A 20,373-nucleotide genomic window follows, 5' to 3' on the forward strand; every position below is an offset into this window, starting at 1 on the left:
CTGCCTCGTCATCGCAGCTCGGAGTGCGGTGTGCCATGCGCCATTGTGAGCCATGCTTAAAGCTGTAGTAACAGTCCTTAATCTCTGTGAAGCCCGTAAAATTTTCACCGAAAAACAACCGAATCTTCAAAATGGTTTCCAGCTGGTTGTCTGGCAGAGCTCCTGAAAAAAAATTTTAAGGAACAAAGCGGCAGTAGCTCAGCTGTTTGCTGAGAATGAAAATCCGACGAGGGGGCGGGACCACTCCTTCCGCAAGGCGTGCTCACAGGTGAATGACGTCACCGACAGGTGTGGAAAAACTCACGCATACGCACGAGGGTTCAAGCTTGTCTGACGTAAAAACATATGAATGAAATCCATAGTTTTTGAAAAAATAAAAAGGTACGATACTTTGACAGACCTCGTATGTTAACGTACTGAAAAACCTAATTTAAGAACTGCTGCAGATGGCTTTTCCTTTCCATATTTCCAGGTCTCTGAAAGTCAACGTAAGTCCAGATTCCTTGTTTCATTTTTGCTTCAGTGTCCTTCGTTAATGCCGTGTGACTGGGCCATAACAGATATTCATACCACTGCAGCACTCCTCATTCCTTGTGGGTTAACAACAACAAAATTACTTACCGATACGGCATAGAATTTGCCTCCAGTAACCATTTCACTCACTTTACACAAATCTGACAGCTGAGGTGGTGTTTGTTATGACGTCAAACATGTGAGCGAGAGGCTCACTAACCGGAAGTTTCGGTTTCAAGCTGGCAGTGCTACTTGAAAATTGTCCATTACATTCTGGGCTCATGCCATCCCAGCAGGGGGCGGTAAACGATCTTTATAATAAAAATGCAAGTGTGTGCTCTAGTGGTTAAGCTGTTGGGCTTGAGACCAGAGGATCCTTGGTTCAAATCCCAGCCTGACTGGAAAATCACTAAAGGGGCTTTCACAGTGGAGTATTCGTAGTCTCTCTCTCATATTATCTATCAGAGCTGTGGCTCTTTAAAATAAACATGCACTCACCGCATGTCGGTGCGATCATCAAACGCCATGATCGATCAGTCTGATCAAAGCTGAAAAGAGCTGTGACTAAAACGCGCACTCGCTGCATAAATAATAATAATAATGTTAAATTACTGTTTTAGAGCCGCACCACACCATGCGGTAGAGAACAGAGCGCACTTCCACAGAAGCAGAAAATAGCACTGAACTGTGGTGCAGCATGGCACATGCGACTGTGTGCACACATTAAAACGCGAACACACGCAGCTGCGAGTATGAACAAACGCTGTTAAAGGCTGAGTACACATGTATTTCGGCCGTATTTAAATGAAACAACGCAGCTCTACGAATACGCCACTGTGAAAGCTCCTTAAGGGCCCTTGGGAAAGGTCCTTAATCCCCTAATTGCTCCCAGTATGCAGCAAGCACCTTGTGTGGCAGCACCCTGACACTGGGGTGAATGTGAGGCATTATTGTAAATGCTTTGAGTGCCTGATGCAGATGGAAAAGCACTAAATAAATGCAGTCCATTAATGGAAATAAAAGCCATTTTAAGGATTTTGAGCTTGACTCATTTTTGTTTAAAATTTATTTTGAACATAACTATATAATTAAATTGATCAATGAATCAATAGCACTATGTAGCTTACAAGCAGCATCTCTTGACTGAAGTACCTGGTAAGTAGATGAGTAGAACTTGTCCTGTTTGGATCCCATCCTTGTTTTCTCTGTACAGGTGTTGGAGGGATGCAGGTTTTGTTTTGCTGATCTGAACGTTGTGATCTCTCCACCCTGAACACCTGGTCAGCTTCAGCGTCACTTCCACAACCTGGAAGTCACAAATCAAGAGACATAACTGCGCTGAAGTTAAGGAACAAAGAAAAAAAACAAAAAAACACTATGTAGACATTATGCACACAAATGGTTAATCAGACAAATGCAACTTCACCTTCAGTATTAAAGCGCACAACCCGTGACTCAGAGTCTGTGGAGTTCTCCCTCACGTAGTCTGGTTTCAAACTTTGAAATTCATCCCTTTCTGCATACCAGCATTCTTTATAGCCAGTGTCTTTTGCAGTCGCATTACCACTTTCATCTAAAGTCTGGAGACACGATGAAAAACCGTGGTAGTACAAATTTAAACCAACCATAGATACAAAGTGGAATACAAGCATGCAAATGAACCAAGAAGACAACCTACTTTGGACAAGGCCAAACCCAACAACCCCTCAAAAGCCTTGAAGTTAAGCTGAGGGCCATTGTAGACAGGGTCAATATTAGCCTTGCGACCCAACCAGTAGATTGTGATTAAAACCTGGAAGCATTTAAAAAGACATAAGACTTACAATAAGTGACAAACCTCAGATTATATAGAACTTTACTGATCCCTTGGGAAAACTCCCTCAGGATAACTGAGGTTCCAGCAGCATTGTATAGCAGCACACAGGGTAGGAAGCACAGTATTAAAAGTGAAAGTTAAAAAGAAAATGCAATTTGCAGATATAAATATAATTACCAGACATACTGATCACTTTGGACTGACATGCAGGTGATCTGGAGATTACTTGCAAAGTGTCTTTAAGTGCAAGTTGTGCGTCAGGGGGACTTTAAAGCCATTAATGAGTTTATCTGGATGCTTTTGCAGTAAAAATCATACTGCTGCATGTTGTAAATGCAGCCTGTCAATGTATGCCTCATGTGGTGCTGAGGAATGCAGCTTTTCCACATCGATTTCCTCAAAAACCACACTGATAAATCCACTGTGCACCCTGGTGACACAGATGAGTGATTGATAAAGAACCAGCTCCATTTTTTAAACCTATACTCGTAGGTTTCTTGAATTTTACTTTCTGGAGACATGAACAGTGCCACCCAAAACACACACATGCATATGTAAAAGGACACTAAATAGTCCATACGAGTAGCAAATCCCAGTCTAATTTCAGGGGGTTCTTTATACAACAATGGAGGAAAATTCAAGTCCAATATGGTTCAAAAAGGGTTGCCAAACTTTATAGAATTGGTACACTGTCATGAAAAAAATTTGTGAGATATTCCAAAAGGTATAAATTCTAGTATAAGATTACACCAGCCTTTGATAGAAGACCCCCACTAATCCACCAGAATATATTCTTCCTAGCAACAGTGGTATGAGTGTTATATAATCTTTCAGAAGCTGCAGTATTAAGATGCTTACTTGGAAGACTCAGAATCAGACATGTGGGATCTATTTCTAAAACTTGACCAATTTTTTTTTTCTATTTCACACAGTATGCCCAACCTGTATTTTCATAATTTAGAGCATCACCACAAGCAATGGGTTAAAGCAATAAAGGCATTTTTTGTTTAGTCGTTTAAGCTTTATTCACAAAAAAAGTATGCATTTTTGCTTCGTGTGCAAGGTGGCACGAGCAGCCAGGGGATCACACACACACACACACAGCTTCACTTTCAATACAGAACATCAATAGTGCACATCTGTCTTGCTCAGACAGACAGACACACAAGCAAGGGAGTGAACCAGCTTTATCTTGTCTATTCTGCAGCTCAGACTATGCAGGCCTCATGTGCAGACCCACGGGGTGAGAGGTGGGGGGGAGATCACAAATCCCTTAAAGGTCTACTTTTGAAGCCATTTAAGACTTTTTTGCCCATAATATTAACCAGATACCATTTTAAAATATTAACTATTTGTAATATTCAAGAATAAAGTAATGCAGTATGAACCATGATAACTTTGAAGCCAAGGCTGGTTCTGACTGAACCAACTGACTCGAATGTGTGCAGCCGAGCTGGCTGGAACTCCACAGCTATGGCCCGAAGACTTCATGTAATCACATGTTTTCATGGTAATAGAGAACTCTTAAGATCTGCTTGTAGTTCCTCAGACCAAGCTCAAACTTTGAGGTGATTGAGCTTTCTCTGTTGTTGGTTCCAGATTGTGGATTGACCTGCCTCTCTGTATCAGGCAGGCGGACTCACCTCTAGTATTTAAATCTTGCCTTAAAACATGTTTTCTTTGGCTTTTGACTAGAGGGTTGATTATTTTACTGTTTTAAAAACTTTTATTGTTGCCACTTATTTACCATGTGATTATTTTATGTCTTTGTACAGCACTTTGGTCAACTTTGTTATTAAATGTGCTCTATAAATAAACTAGATTGGATTAAAGATATAAACTTGTTTCTTGTTTGTACTTATGATTTTGACATAGGCAGTGTTGTATTAAATTGCAAAGTTAAAAATATCTGGGAAAAAACAGGCATTGTATTTAAAAAAAACAAAAAATTGTAAAACATTTGACACCTTGTTTTCATCCAGGACCACAGGCGAAAGTTTCCTATTTTCATTACTTAAGTTATTTTCAAAATTAGAAAGCAGAGTAATTCTTTTAGTAATCTGTGGCAAAAACAAAAAACACTGATCTGAACTGTTCTGGTAAGACAGACCCACACTGACTAAAAAGAAAGCTATACAATACATACACATTCATTCATGTTAGGGCTCCCCAGCCATTTAGAGCATGACTGCACTAGAGATCAAGGCCCCCCACCCCAAAAATCAGGGAGAAGCTTTAGCATTTTGCCATTTTCAAATCCCAATAGAAGTCATTTCCTGCAACTTCAGCTTTTCTTCTCATCTAAAGTTGCAAATTAAGGCCTTATCTACACAGAGATGGATATGATTTTTACATTTGTCATTTCCAAGACGTATTCCACAAACGAACGCAACTTCAGCTTTTCTTCTCATCTAAAGTTGCAAATTAAGGCCTTATCTACACAGAGATGGATATGATTTTTACATTTGTCATTTCCAAGAAGTATTCCACAAACGAACGCACTGTAGCGTACACATACTGCTTGCATTACATAGGCAAATTACACAGGCTAGCCCATGAGTTGTTACAGTACTCTTTGGCTGCTTTGAGGTGGTTTGTGTGTTTTGTGCACACTGTTGGATTGTGCTGTAGCTCCACTGGGGCGGATGTCTTGAAGCGGCAGGCATTTCATAGTTGCTGCCAAATTGAGCGGCAGCCGCCATGGGGTGCACGGTTGTCTGTTCTCATCTTTCCCTGTAGCTTTTTCATGGCGTGACCCACATACTTCCAGAAGCCTTAGGGGTCAGAGCAAAAAACTGCAAAAAGTGCAGTTTTGGCACCATATTCACAATGCAGTTTGGTGGCTCCAGGTTCTCCCACTTCACCTACAGGCACATCATCTTTTGGGTGACTTTGGATGTGCACTGCACGTCACCATTGGAGAACTTTCCATGGTGGTTTCCACACCTGCATGGCATTGTGATCAGCCCCTACTCCGCTGTTTACCCTCTGCCACGCACACAGGAGGACACAGAGACCCAGTGCACAGCCAAGACTGATTCTTTTGAGATTCTCATCTGATCTGTAATGATCTCGCATATGGCCTTTTGGCAGCCCAACTGAGACAGAAATCTGTCGTAGTGTTGGACAACTTTAATCCCTGCACACACGCCACTGCATTAGGAACACCTGTAAGTTTTTATTAAAGCAACCTACCTTCCAATCGTGCCAAAAACATTGCATTTAGATATGCACACATGGTCACAGAAGCTCAAACCAAGCATCAGATTGCTTAAGAAAAGAAACTTGAGTAACATAATAGTTGCTGATGCTATATTGGTTGGGCAAACTGTTTCAGAACCTGTTGAACTACTGGAATTTTCATACATACATCTCCAGGGCAGAGTGAATAGCCAGAATATATCTACTAAGCAGTAGTGTTTTCAACACAAATGCCACACCAAGAAACCAGTAACTAGTTACTAGTCTTTATAACAAAGTTCTGCAGAGTAGCATCTCTGAAAGCACAAAACACCAAACCTTAAAACAGATGTTACAGCAGCAGAAGACTGACTACATAGGGTACCACTCGGGTCAGCAAAAAACAAGAAAGTTCAAGTGTAGGTGACACCAAAAAATGTGCACAAATAATTACAAAAAAAAAAAAATATTTTAAAAAATCCTGAACAATCAAAGTCTATGATTTAGACTATGGACATGGAGAGGACTTGTGACCTTGCCAGAAAGATGTGTCGGCATCAATTAATAGTCTCTGGTCCCCTAATGATGAAGCGTTTAGCAGGCTGACATAGTTGAATAGGTGACCGGCACAATTTTATAGACAGCAAGGATTTAGTTGATTGATAACTAGCTTTTGTTCTGGGGCTGCCGTGGCTTGCTGATGCCGGATGACCTTAACCCTACTGGGGAAGGCGCTGCCATCTTGTCTGCAAACACAGAGCTCTACAGGGAGGGTAACATTAGGATTTTACAGCAGGCCACTGAGCAGGTGATTAGAGACCCTGCAAGGTTTATGACGAAGGTGGTTGTGGAATCCATTACCTTAGTGGGGAAATCAGTGCAGAAAATAGGTTATGGTGATAGAGCAGTTTATCTGCCAGGGAGGGAAAGTCAACAAGTTGAGACTGTGGCCTGCTTCTGTAGACATGTCCATAAGAGTCAGAGGGATATGCTTTGCAAACTTAATACCCATTACTACAATGGATGATGGTGAAATTGAGGAAGGCCCATTGGTTATTCTAGCAATATCAAAGATTCCGTGTCTGCTACCTACAACTCAGTTAACGCTTGGCCAAGGCTCAAGTGCCATACATCACACTGACAAAGTGAGGAACCTTGGGGTAATTTTTGATCCTATGTTGTCCTTTGACCTCCACATTAGAGACATTAGGAGTCCTTTTTCCACCTGTGAAATATAGCGAAGATTTGCCCCATCCTGTCTATGGCTGATGCCGAGACCCTAATTCATGCATTTGTCTCTTCTAGATTGACTACTGCAATTATCTATTTTCTGGTTTACCACTCTCCAACTGGTTCAAAAGGGTGCCACCAGACATTTGACATGAAGCAGAAAGGTTGATCACATTACACCCATTTTGGCATCTCTTCACTGGCTTCCTGTCCCGGTGAGATCAGATTTTGAGGTTCTGCTACTCGCATATAAAACTGTTCACTGACTTTTGTAATTTGTGTCTGTAACATGGCCCAAACAGAGGGTCACCCTTTGAGTCTGGTCTGCTTGAGGTTTCTTCCTCAGGAGTTCTTCCTTATCACTATTGCTTGGAGGGTTGGCAAGGTTAGACCTTACTTGTGTGAAGCGCCTTGAGGCGACCTTGTTGTGATTTGGCACTATATAAATGAAAATAAATTGAAAAATAAATTTAAATATGATAAGCGCGCAGGTGAAGGATAAGAAACGGCTGTCTGAAGCCTGCGCTTTTTCAGCCCTCAGCTGTGGCCATATTGTCACCATGTCCTCATGAGAACAGCACCTGATTCAAGCCCAACTGTAAACACACAGTGTAGAGTGTGTGTTTCTAGTGTGGAGCTTTTTTTTTTTTTTTTTTTTTTTTTTTAAGTCCAGTCTGAAGGTTTCTCTGAAGCAGCTGTGGAGGACACAGCATTATGGTTTTGAGCCTTATTTAGACCACAATGAGGGAGAAGAAACCATGGAGGAAAACCTTCAGTCTGACAGTGACGATATTGGCACAGTTCAGAACAGAGAATGGTGATTATAAAATAAATAAATGCAGCTGATTTTGGCATGCAGGAGATAAGATTTTTTCCCCCAGCTCTGTGGTCATAATCGACTGATTAAAAAAAAAAGTTTGTTTTACTATCCTTTACATCAGAAAAATGAGGAAGTGTGTATTTTTTATTTGACAAAGGTACATACATTTCAAATATGAGACATGACACGAGGGACTGAAAACAGTTATTTTTAAAATACGAGGTCTGTTAGAAAAGTATCAGTTTTTTATTCACTTTATACATGCTTCCCTTAGGCAGTATTAGACAGCATTGCTTAAATTTTCATTGTTACGCAGATGATACCCAGCTTTATCTATCCATGAAGCCAGAGGACACACATCAATTAGCTAAACTGCAGGATTGTCTTTCAGACAAAGACATGAATGACCTCTAATTTCTTGCTTTTAAACTCAGATAAAACTGAAGTTATTGTACTTGGCCCCACAAATCTTAGAAACATGGCGTCTAACCAGATCTTTACTCTGGAAGGCATTACCCTGACCTCTAGTAATACTGTGAGAAATCTTGGAGTCATTTTTGATCAGGATATGTCATTCAATGTGCATATTAAACAAATATGTAGGACTGCTTTTTTGCATTTGCGCAATATCTCTAAAATTAGAAAGGTCTCGTCTCAGAGTGATGCTGAAAAACTAATTCATGCATTTATTTCCTCTAGGCTGGACTATTGTAATTCATTATTATCAGGTTGTCCTGAAAGTTCCCTGAAAAGCCTTCAGTTAATTCAAAATGCTGCAGCTAGAGTACTGACAGGGACTAGAAGGAGAGAGCATATCTCACCCATATTGGCCTCTCTTCATTGGCTTCCTGTTAATTCTAGAATATAATTTAAAATTCTTCTTCTTACTTATAAGGTTTTGAATAATCAGGTCCCATCTTATCTTAGGGACTTCATAGTACCATATCACCCCAATACAGCGCTTCGCTCTCAGACTGCAGGCTTACTTGTAGTTCCTAGGGTAAGAGTAGAATGGGAGGCAGAGCCTTCAGCTTTCAGGCTCCTCTCCTCTGGAACCAGCTCCCAATTCAGATCAGGGAGACAGACACCCTCTCTACTTTTAAGATTAGGCTTAAAACTTTCCTTTTTGCTAAAGCTTATAGTTAGGGCTGGATCAGGTGACCCTGAACCATCCCTTAGTTATGCTGCTATAGACTTAGACTGCAGGGGGGTTCCCATGAGTGTTTCTTTCTCTTTTTGCTCTGTATGCACCACTCTGCATTTAATCATTAGTGACTGATCTCTGCTCCCCTCCACAGCATGTCTTTTTCCTGGTTCTCTCCCTCAGCCCCAACCAGTCCCAGCAGAAGACTGCCCCTCCCTGAGCCTGGTTCTGCTGGAGGTTTCTTCCTGTTAAAAAGGGAGTTTTTCTTTCCCACTGTCGCCAAGTGCTTGCTCACAGGGGGTCGTTTTGACCGTTGGGGTTTTTCCGTAATTACTGTATGGCTTTGCCTTACAATATAAAGCGCCTTGGGTCAACTGTTTGTTGTGATTTGGCGCTATATAAATAAAACTGATTTGACTATTAAGATAATGGTTCTCATGCTGATGTCACTTCCTCCTTCTCAAATGTCGGGACTCGCCAAGAAGTTCCTGTTTTGTTTTTTTTGTGGCATGCAGTTCAAAGTCCGAATATTTATCTCTTCACTAACTACGCACCAGGAAAGGATAAATTTCAACTGTTTAATTTTAGTCTTAAATACTCGGGGGGGGGGGGGGGGGGGGGAGCATTACATATTGTGTCACCTACACTTGGTTCACCACATGGGTTCAGAATTGCAAGGAAAAAAGATTGGAAAAATGTTTCCTGGTATAACAATTCTCATGCCTGCTGGACTAAAGCAAACGAAAGTCATCAGGAGATGACATATTCCTCCTGAGGCACAAAAATCAGGACTACAAAGTGCCAGGAATGACCGAATTCTACCCTTAGGCTATATATGAATGAAATTTGTCAACTGGTTCTTGAGATATCGCACGAACAAGTGATGGACATGCCGATTACTATACCCCTCTATTTCATAACAGGGGGTTCAACCATATACAAACAAAGTGTACCTAATGAAATGACACCCCCCCCCAGAGCAGTAGTAGTATTTACTATGAGAAACATGCTTTGAGCATGAGCAGTTTGAAGGTTAGCACGACTTCTAGCCCTCATGAGAACAGATATGGTGGAGTAACCCAGGGTATAAAAACTGCTCAACATCAAGAAAAAGTCATGTGTTGTAAAAAATGTCTGCATCTTTTCTCTCCATTACAGGTGATTGCAGCAAACAGCCCACTTATCAAATGAAAGCTATTACTTTCCTTACACACATGACCACAGAGTGCATCTGGTTGGAGACTAGAATGCAAACTGGATTTCAATGAGTATAAACTGACCCAATTGCTTAATTCAAAGAATGCTCCTCCAGAATCAAAGAAAGAGTTCACTAACCAATGGAAACATTACAGAGTTTGTGTCAGCTATTGTGTGAGAAAATGAGGCTGTACAGATAAAAACCTCAAACCTAGAGCCACAGAAAATACCAAGAGTGCACACTGATGCATGTCAGTAGAGCAACTCACAAACTATATCAATACTCAAAGTCCATTTACATTCCAATAAATCTAGATTAAATAAAGATTAATTAAATATAGATAGACAGAGCCTTCTGTTCACAATCTAGGTTCCTTTCTTTTGTTTTGTTAATTTTCTAGAAGTTTAGCAATGAAATAGAGCAATACCACAGGAAACTGTGGGGTGGTGTAGGTGAAAGTCAAATGACACCCCCAGACAAAAGGAAATACTCATCTTCAACCGCTTATCTGTGATCAGGTTACAGTGGCAACAGCTCTATCAGGGGACCCCAAACTTCCCTTTCCGGGCCACATAAACCACCTCTGAATGGGTGATACAGAGGTGCTTCCAGGCCAGTGTGGATATATAATCTCTTCAGATAATCCTGGGTCTTTCCAAAGGTCTCCTCCCAGATAAACGTGTCTGGAACACCTCCCTACGGAGGCACCCAGGGGGCATCCTTACCAGATGCCTGAACTACCTCAGCTAGCTCCTTTCAACGTGAAGGAGCAGGGGCTCTACTCCAAGCTCCTCACAGATGGCCGAGCTCCTCACCTTATTTGTAGGGTGACTGGTGTATCCCCAACCTTTTATTATGACTAGACCAAGAAACATCTGTGCAACAAACATGCTGTTTAATCAGCATTTTGATAAGACACACCTGTCAAGTAAATGGATTATCAGCAACTGAAGTGATCACCAACATCTTTATTATAATAGCCAAGTGGCCTCTGTGTGTATGGCTTCAAAAACTGGGGAGACATTTGACGTTGGGTATGCTTACGTATTTTTGGTAAAGGATCAATGATGTGAAAACAAAGTGGACAGGACAAATATTTTTGGAGAAATTAGCAGTGTTAGCTAATGAGCAAAAATGGATATTGTGCTGCAATGCACCATGGGAGTTTGTTATTGTGGTTCATGTTAGTTTAACAATGTGTTATTGATTTACTAGGTTTTTATAGTTCAATTGGTTTAATCAGTTTAGTTAAGTGTTATGCAGCTCTTACTATTGAGTTAAGGCTCATGTTGGTACCGTGGGTGAAATATGTAGTGGTTTTAATGTCAGCCACCGTCTTGTCAAATTAAAAGCATCTGCTTACAGCAGCTGTCCGCGCAACTTCGATCACAGACAAAATGGACAGCTGACATTTGCTGTTTGGTGTGCTTATGGGTCAAGGATGAGTTGCACCAAAACAGAGCAATGATACGACTAATTTTTGGAGAAGCTACAGATATTAGCCAACAGTGAACAATGGATGTTTACTTTTGAACTCTCATGCCATTCCACCAAACCTACGCACCTTTAATATAAGGGTGGTAAGTCACCTGTATAAGTGTGAGTGGAGTGAATGATTTTATCTAGCAAGTTCAATTTAAGTACATAATATAATCGTAAATGTTAAAAATACATGGATGACACAAGAAAGTGAAGACACTTATTTCCATTGTGGTCCATTTAAAAAAAAAAAAAAAAAAAATCAAATGGCAAAATAAAAGTTAAAATAAAATTGTGTGTATATGGCAACAAACAAACAATTTAAAACTACATTAAGACAGTAAATTAACAGGAAATAAAAGGGTTGAGTTTCTCTTCTAAAAACTGAGGTCTAAGGTTCTAAAAACCATTCTGAAATCACACATCATTCCAACTCATACAAGCTTTGTTTAATTTATTACCACCCTTGAAAAATGTCAGCTACCTATTTTATAAATGCTACCCAATCAACATGCTCATGTATTTTAATAATTTTGTGAAAACAGAAAAAACAATTGTCGTATACCTTTTACTTCAATTAAGAATTTGCAAAAGCTTTCATGGCCAGAAAAATAGAAATGAGCCTACACATTTACCATATTGCAAAGGTAATATAACCTTCCAATCACAGCATGCAGCCTGAGTTTTGTCTAGGATTGAAGACCTGCCAATATTTTAACTGTGTACATCACTTTGTAACATTTACACAGTGCAACAACCAGAGATTTTTAACACAAGATATTTACCATGGTCTTAATACTTTCATGCTGTGGTACAGCATGTTCTGTACATCAAGGAAGAAACTAGATTTTTTTTAATGCCTTTGTACCACACAAAACTTTCACAATATTCAAATTGGATTTTAATTAAAAACATTCATGGGATTATAAAAGAAAAGTGTCCATAATGAGTTTTCAGTTGAGTGCTGTTACTTACATTTTTCAGTCTTCTATTGCTTTCATCTCGCCTAAAATAAAGACAATTTAACATTTTACACAAGTAAATTACCTCACTGCAGTCTAGCAACATCAATGAATTGTACAGATTTCTGCTGCTAAAAAATACCCACATCTGCTTCCGTTTCAGGTGCCAAGAGATAGACAATTAAATGAACTAGCAAAATTTCCTTATTTGTAGTATTACATAGAATTTACAGAAGACAGTCACCCAGAACTGCACTGATGTAGAGTAGTTCAATGTATAAGGAGTGGGAGGGGCCTCACGTACAAACTGTGCATACACACAAAAACGTGGCGTACGCTCGTTCTCCACGCTAACATGCAGATGTATCAAAAGTGAAAGGACCGTGGAAATGTGCAGTGCGTCACGCAAAAATCCTGGCTGGCATACGCATGTTTCTACAGCTATTGTGCCACCGCCAACAGAGGTTACGCAGTGAACAGTTAGTGTGAAAACGAAGTCAGAGTGATGAACATTTAACACTGATGAACACTGGAAGCCCCTGTCACATTGGTGTATTCGTAGAGCTGCTCATTGCGGCGTTGTATTTCATTTAAATATGCCCGAAATACGCGCATGTTCAGCCTTTTTCAGTGTTCGTTCATACTTGCAGCTGCGTGTGGTCGCATTTTAATGTGTGCACACAGTCACGTGTGCCATGCCGCACCAGTTCAGTGCTATTTTCTGCCTCTGTGGAAGTGCGCTCTCTACTGCATGGTGTGGCTCAAAAACAGTCATTTAACATTATTTTGTCTTGGCGGATCACTTTCATTGTGTACAGATGCTGCTGAGTCTGGCTGTGGTAAAGGCTGCCCTGAACGAAACGCTGTGACTCGTTAAACTTTTAAACCTCCGGCTGCTCCAATCAGGTCCGCTGATTTGACCAGACCTGATCGATCTGGTTGTCTGATGATGGCACAGACATGCAGCGAGTGCGCATTTATTTTAAAGAGTCACAGCTCTGACTGGACACAGACAGACAGAGACAGAGAGAGCGAGAGACAGCGCTTAAATGAAACGACAACAGTCAGCTTTGTGACACGGTGAACAGTCCTCATATGAGTCCAGTATGATGAAGTGAAGCAACAATCTTGCAGTATTTATAGCTCCAGAAGAACAGGGAGATGTGAAATGGCGTACAGTACCATGTTGCAGGGTGGGCGGGCTCACAATAGTGGACAGTAGCATGGCGCTGTGTGTACTCACGTGAAGGCTCCATGCTGTGCTGTATGCCAAAGAAAATTAAACGTGTAATTTCTTCCGTCCTACGTGCATAGCCCTCAACACACTGCTGCGCATTGAGAAAAAACTCCACGTGAAGTGGGCGGCGAGCTGCTCATTGCAGCGTAGACGATACGCTGTAATGAGCAGCTCTACAAATACGCCACTGACAGGGGCTTAACACACCCACGTTTGCAATTATATGGGTGGACATAAAGGCATATGCAAAGTGATGCATAAAATGGCACCAACAGCATCAGAAAACCTTGCAAATGGTACAATCCGAGGTGAGCATGTATTCAGGGTATGCAAGTATTTACTTACAAATGATAATTTGCTCTTAAACTGATTTTGATTCCCAAGGCCAGTGTTATGGAGGAGTGCACAGAACTTCGGTCGGTCCAGAGCGCAATACGGCAAGTAGGCAGAGTCGTCTGCGCCCACAGGTGTTGACCACGCTGGGCTTCCTGGCATCAGGGGCATTCCAGCGTGAGCTGGCTGATCGGTCAGGCGTGTGCCAGTCAACCTCGCACCGAGCCATGCCAGCTGTGTCGAACGCAATCATCCGAATGTCATCCAGGTACATTCCAACATTACAGCGCATTTTGCAGTGAGCTGGTTTCCCTAATGTGACTGACTGCACACATATTGCTATATCTCCACCACTGTATGATGAATTAGTTTTTGTAGGAAAACATTTTCATTCCATCAATGTTCAATTCACTTGTGGCGCGCGCATCAGGCTGGAGGCTGGCACAGCGCGCAACGAGAGGCTGCTTGGTGGTTAAATAGCTTATTTGTGTAATTGTTCCGAATGAAAACCAGCGCGGGCACATTTGGGCATGTGTGCATTCAAAAGTGTGTTTTATTATTTTTGCTTGATGGTGAGCTGCAGAGCTTAACAGGCTTCCTGTGTTCCATATTTGTCAATAAACGTGAATGTCACTGTCAGCAGAGACGCGTCTCACTTTAACGTCAGTGTGTGTACACTGTTCTGCATGCCGCAGACACTCTGTAGCTCCCATGAACATTTTTCCAATTTTGGTGATTAATACGTTTAACAGCGTACCAAATAATCTCCCTGCATGTCTCCACGTAATTTCCAGTCATGTGTAGTATAATTTGTGTTCATGTTTACTGATGCGAATCCCTGCTCAAAGGGCTTGTTTACATGAAATTGCATTTTTAAATGGGGCGTGGCCGGGGAGGAGTTTGGTTCCACCGCTCAATTCCACATTCAGTGGGATGTACAAAGGGAACGTGCGTGGATCCATGCCTATGCATTCTTTGATAAAGATGCTAGTTTCTAGGTTTTGGCGTACGCCATGTTGTAGCAGGAAATCCATGCAAGTCTGTACATGCGGCCCTGGACTACCAAGACACTCAGACCAGACTTTGAAAGACAAAAAAAAAAGTTTAAAAATGTTTGTAAAACTTTGCACTCTGCTCTTGACACCGCCCCCCCTTCTCCTCCTGCAGATTGCAGACAGGACACAGAGGAACATCCACAGCTGACTCGCTGAGAAAAAGATGTAATTCTAAAAATCTGTTTTTGAATGTGGCGTGCATGTATCCCAGGGATGCGTTAAAAATTATATAGCACAGTGTCAGTGCAAATACCGCCTTTTGGCAGCCCAATTGACGGAAATCCCTTGTAGCGCCAGAGAACTTTAATCCCTGCATGTGTTGTGAGGACATGCATACCTGAGTGTCACACGAGTCGACAGGTCCTGTAGGTCCCCAGTGTGAAACAACTGTGATTCATTTAGACCCAGCTTGTCACAGGCTTTAAGGAATGCGTTCACATTATCCTAGAAAATATAAAAAACTTGAAGACTTTAGGGCCAGAGAAAGAACATGATTAAATGAGACCAATAAATAGCTTTGTTTGAGGGAAAAACAGGTCTGGCTCTACAACATAATGTTATGGAATATTTAACTTTTTTTTGGACAGACAAATGCTTTTCCATGAATGCAAATTTAACCAAACTTGCCTTGTTTGGTAACACGTTTGTGCAAACATTTTTTGGTCCAAGTCCTCGTAGGCCATAGGCTAGCTCTCAGGAAGAGCTTAAAATTTGACTTCTGTCCCAATATCATGGGAAATACTTTCTATTGTGGTTTTCTTTAAGTTAAATAGTTAAACTTTGTCCACAAAAAGTTTCACAAGCAGGCTCTCTGCAGTTAGTCATAAATCGCCTTCTGAAGTTGGGAGATTTCTGAAAATTTGGAATTTTGGCCTCTGAAAGTATTTTTAACCATTATCTCAAAAAATAATGAGGCCACTTGAAACTTACGAGGCATATAGACAATCCTACAAATATTGTATATGTGGAAAATTAGGCAGACAAAAGTGCTTGTTGTAAAGTGATCTTATTTTAAAAACAATTCAGAGATTTTGCTGCCATGGAAATAAGTACTGGCCTAATTTTACACATACAACATTTCAGATTAGATTAAATAGATAACAGAAATTGCTCTATATAAGTTCTCAACATTTTTTAATTTCTCGAGTAAAGACCCCAAGATTAATTTTCTAAAAATATATAAACATGGGAAATATATGTACAAAATCAACAAGCAACATTAGTGTAGCGGATAAGCTCTAATATGAGAACAATTGTGCACGTTATGAAGAAAGCATGAAATTTTTACCAGTGTTAGTTCATAACATTGACTTTAATTTTAGATGTGGAGGTAAGCTGGATTTGACCTCTGAGGACAGTGAGAGGTCACTGACCTCAGAGCGCCAAAATATTGACATTTTTACACCCTTTGATTACAACTTGATAGTTACACTGTCAAAATGTGTTTCTTTGTATCTTTTCTAATAAAATATGTCTGCATTTTATAGTCAATGCCCCATTCAGCTCTGTGCAAAATATGAAGTGCCACCTGGTGTATACTGATACAACTCCAATCAGAACAGGTCCACCTGGTGTGTTTTGCCATTCTGGAATGAAAATGTAAAACACATGGCTGCTCATGGGAGTGTCCAAGACTGTTTTGAAACTGCAACTAGCTTATAAACTACAATTACCTTATACTTTGTAGATCTACAAATAAGGTAAATGCGGTTTATACAAACAAAATCGGCTATTTTGCATGACGTAGTCTACTGTTACAGTAGTGTAGAAATATCCCACTGAGATTGCATTGCTTAGTCACTGTGCAGGTGGTTGGTTATCCTCTATGTGGTGGTTGGTTCTAATGCATTGTGTTTGTTGCAGGATTTCCTTCTTTCTGATTTCCCTGATCTACAAATGCTAGTTGGTCTAATTGTAGATACTGCCATAAACTAATCTTAACAGAATTAGCCTAGACTAGTGACGGCTTTTCCCCTTGTCATCATGGCAAAGCGTCATATCCTAGTGGATCCCAACATGCCTTCTGGATCTAAACAGCCCAAACAAGCTTTAAGTACTAACTGGGAACTTTGTGTTTTGTGCCAAGCAGAAACAGGCGAATCTTTGCAGTGCCTGCTCAGATCAACCAAGGGACCCGCCGGGAGCAGCTATGCATCATTGGCAGAGGACCTTCTTTAGTTCCAGGAACTTCAGCACATGCCAATGGATCTCAGGATAGAGAGACTGGATGATGGCGATGGTGTGGAAGCCACCTTGAGAGCACACAGTGCTCAATGGCACAAGAAATGTCGCCTGAGGTTCAACAAGAAAATGTTCAACCAGCAAAGCCGAGCAGAATCTACTGGCCAACAAACTAGTAGTTATCCAGCTGTCCACACACGATCTGCTCACGTGTCCAAAGTCCACAGAGCCCACATGTTTTTTTCTGTGACAAGCCTGCTGGTTCTGCAGGCTTACATGAAGCAGCCACCAAACAGTTGGACAAGAACGTAGGTGTGCCCGTGACCTTGAGGACACCGCTTTGCTAGCCAAGCTTTCTGCAGGAGACATGATAGCCATTGAGGCTAAATATCAACACGTTTGTGTGCACTGTATAACAGAGCCAGACACGCTGCACTTAAGGATGATGACGGACAGCATGATCGCCTACATGGTATAGCCTTTGCAGAGCTAGTTGTATTCATGGAGGACATGTGTAGTGATGAGGGAAGTGCCCCAGTCTTCAAACTCACAGACATAGCTAAGCTGTACAAGGTCGGGCTGCAGCAGCTTGGGGTCACTGTGGCGAGCCAGATTCACACCACCAGACTGAAGAAGAGGCTGCTTTCAGAGCTTCCTGATCTCAGGTCATATTCAGAGTGAAGAGACACCCTTCTGACCTTCCAGAAGGACATTGGACAAGCCTTGAGGAAGGCCTGTGATCATGACAGTGACGCTATGCATTTAGTGCGAGCAGCACAGGTGGTACACAGGGAGATGTTTGAGACCGGCTTCTCATTTGATGGGTCTTTCCAGCCAGACTGCCAGAAGGATGCTGGGCCCGCCATCAGTCCTAGCTCTGGTCAACATGATACTGGACGAAGCAAACATCAAACTGAGCTGGTTCAGACAACCACCACAACTGCAGCCTTGTCGGTGTTCAGTGTCAAACATGCAAGGAAGGAGTCCTCCGGCTCAGTACGCCATAACCGCAATAGGGAGATGCCTCTGCCCCTCTACCTCTATGAAGATCCATGCAGTCACCAGGAGTGGAGGGTTGGTTGACATACTCCACAGTTTGGGACTGTGTGTATCCTATGACAGGCTGCTACAGCTGACATCAGACATTGCTGATGGCGTGTCAGTGCTTCAGGATAGAAGACGCCGTGTGTCCGTCAAAGTTGCGTCAAAGGCTCTTCACAACAGCAGCAATGGACAATATCGATCACAACCCAAGCTCTGCCACAGCCAAGGATTCATTTCATGGGACCGCAATATCTCTTACCCAACACCCATCAAACACACATGGTGGCCTGGATTGCGGAGTACTTGTGCTCAATCAAGAGAGATCTTCCAAGTCAGTAGCACCTCTCCCATCAGCCTATACAAGTGTACCACCAGCTGCTCTGAATACGAAGAACTTCACAGCACCTGCTGTGCAAGGTCCTGTCAGACCACCCAATCTCATGGCTGCTGCAGCTGCTGCAGAAGTAGAGTATGGGTGGCTCAACACAGTGAAAGCAGCTCTTGAGAAGCAGAGTGTGGATGACTGGATTTCCTGGTCTGCCTACCATGCTCACGCCCAACAAACAGTCACCCCACCACCAGCAATACATGACTTGTTGCCTCTGTTCGTCGACAGCGCCTATTCAGTGGCGATGTTACGGCACTCCATGGACATCACCAAGGCAGCAGTTCAGCACCTTAACCCTGGTCAAGTGCCTGTCCTTACAGCTGACCAACCACTCTTTGCTATCCTCAAAGAGATCCAGCGGACCTGGCCAGCTACCCATGGAGGGGATCACTTTATGTTTGTCAGCCTACACATTGAGATGGGTGTCCTGAAGGTAAAACATTATGTGGAAGTAACAGACAAAATCTGCCTATTCCAATGCTTGTAGGCCTACACTCTTGTTGCTGTAAATGTAACATGCCAGTTCTACAACTGCATTTTCCAATGTTTCATTCTAGCTGCTGGGAGACTGGCTGGAAGACAGCAGTTGGACCAATGCCTTAGTGCAGGCTGACATTGCAAGCTCCGGAACAGCCGATTCCTTCATTCGAGCCACCCATGTTACCAAGACACACCACACCCACCAGGTCACAGCGGCCAGCCTGTATATACTACTTCGCCAAGCATATCAGGGAAACTCCACATCCAATGATGATGACAACACCATGCAGCCTTTTGAAGAGTGGTGCATGCAGAGGTCCAGGAACAGTGTGCACTTCAACTACTGGCTCAAGACCCTGTCACTGGAGCTTCTCTTACTTAGATACATCAGATGTCTTCGTGAAGGGAATTTTCAGCTCTATGTGGAATCCCTGACACAGGTCATGCCTTGGATGTTCGCCTTAGATCACACCCACTACTCAAGATGGCTGTCCATACATATTCAAGACATGATGACCCTTGGAGACAAGCACCCAGACATCCTGGCAGAATTCGAGTCTGGGAACTTTGTGGTACAATTGACCAGTGCTATGAACAGAACAATGCCTTGGTCAAAGGATCTGGTGGAGCAACTGGGCTGACAGGCAACCCCTCTGCACTCAGGCGATGGATGGTGGCAGGGCCTGAAATTGCCAGGATAACAACAGAATTTGAAGAGCAGGCAACAGGAACGCAAAACAGCACCAAGGACACTTGAGACCTCCATCATGACCAGCACCCTGGAGTGCAGATAGCCTTTAAAAAGGATGTCAGAAGTCTCGTGGCTGTACTGGAAGAAATGGGGAATCCATTCCTAGAAGACAGTGAAGATCTAGTCATTGATACTAGAGATGTCATGGATGCTGCAGTGGCAGACACTGTGAAGAAGGTCGAATCAGTCGGCGAGTAGCAGTACAACAAGTTTGAGGAAGAAAGGCTGGAACTGTGCACGAAACCCATCACAGAAACACTGCCCAAGAACAAGCTGTCCCTGTTCAGCCGACAACCAGTCAAGATTCAGTCAAAACAGAAAGAGCAGACTGCTGCACTCAAGAGTGACTGATTTATTCTTGAGGCTGTACATCTCCTGTCAAACACGAGATGGTGATCTTGACCAATTCTTCTCACACGAGAAGCAGGCAGTCCCACCAGCTCTCATCTGGAGGAAAAATGCGGCTTGGGGTGAAAGTGGATTTGCTACACTGTCTGGAGTCAAACCTGCCTGAAAACAGCCATGCACCCGTCACTGATGCTACAGTCATTGATGGTGCCGC

The 20,373-nt window shown here is 42.3% G+C and overlaps 1 protein-coding gene across 1 annotated transcript in view; it reads right to left on the minus strand.

Annotated features, from left to right (window-relative positions):
- lmo7b (LIM domain 7b) overlaps positions 1–20,373 on the minus strand; it is a 130,542-nt gene that overhangs the window by 51,546 nt on the left and 58,623 nt on the right. Inside the window, exons 4-8 of the mRNA XM_034163418.1 lie at positions 15,305–15,411; positions 12,356–12,386; positions 2,192–2,305; positions 1,940–2,093; positions 1,666–1,819 (exon numbers count right to left, since the gene is read on the minus strand). Coding sequence (XP_034019309.1) covers positions 1,666–1,819; positions 1,940–2,093; positions 2,192–2,305; positions 12,356–12,386; positions 15,305–15,411 — 560 coding nt within the window. The remainder of the gene's footprint in view (positions 1–1,665; positions 1,820–1,939; positions 2,094–2,191; positions 2,306–12,355; positions 12,387–15,304; positions 15,412–20,373) is intronic.

Source organism: Thalassophryne amazonica, chromosome 2 (genome assembly GCF_902500255.1).
Source record: "Thalassophryne amazonica chromosome 2, fThaAma1.1, whole genome shotgun sequence".
NCBI lineage: Eukaryota > Metazoa > Chordata > Actinopteri > Batrachoidiformes > Batrachoididae > Thalassophryne > Thalassophryne amazonica.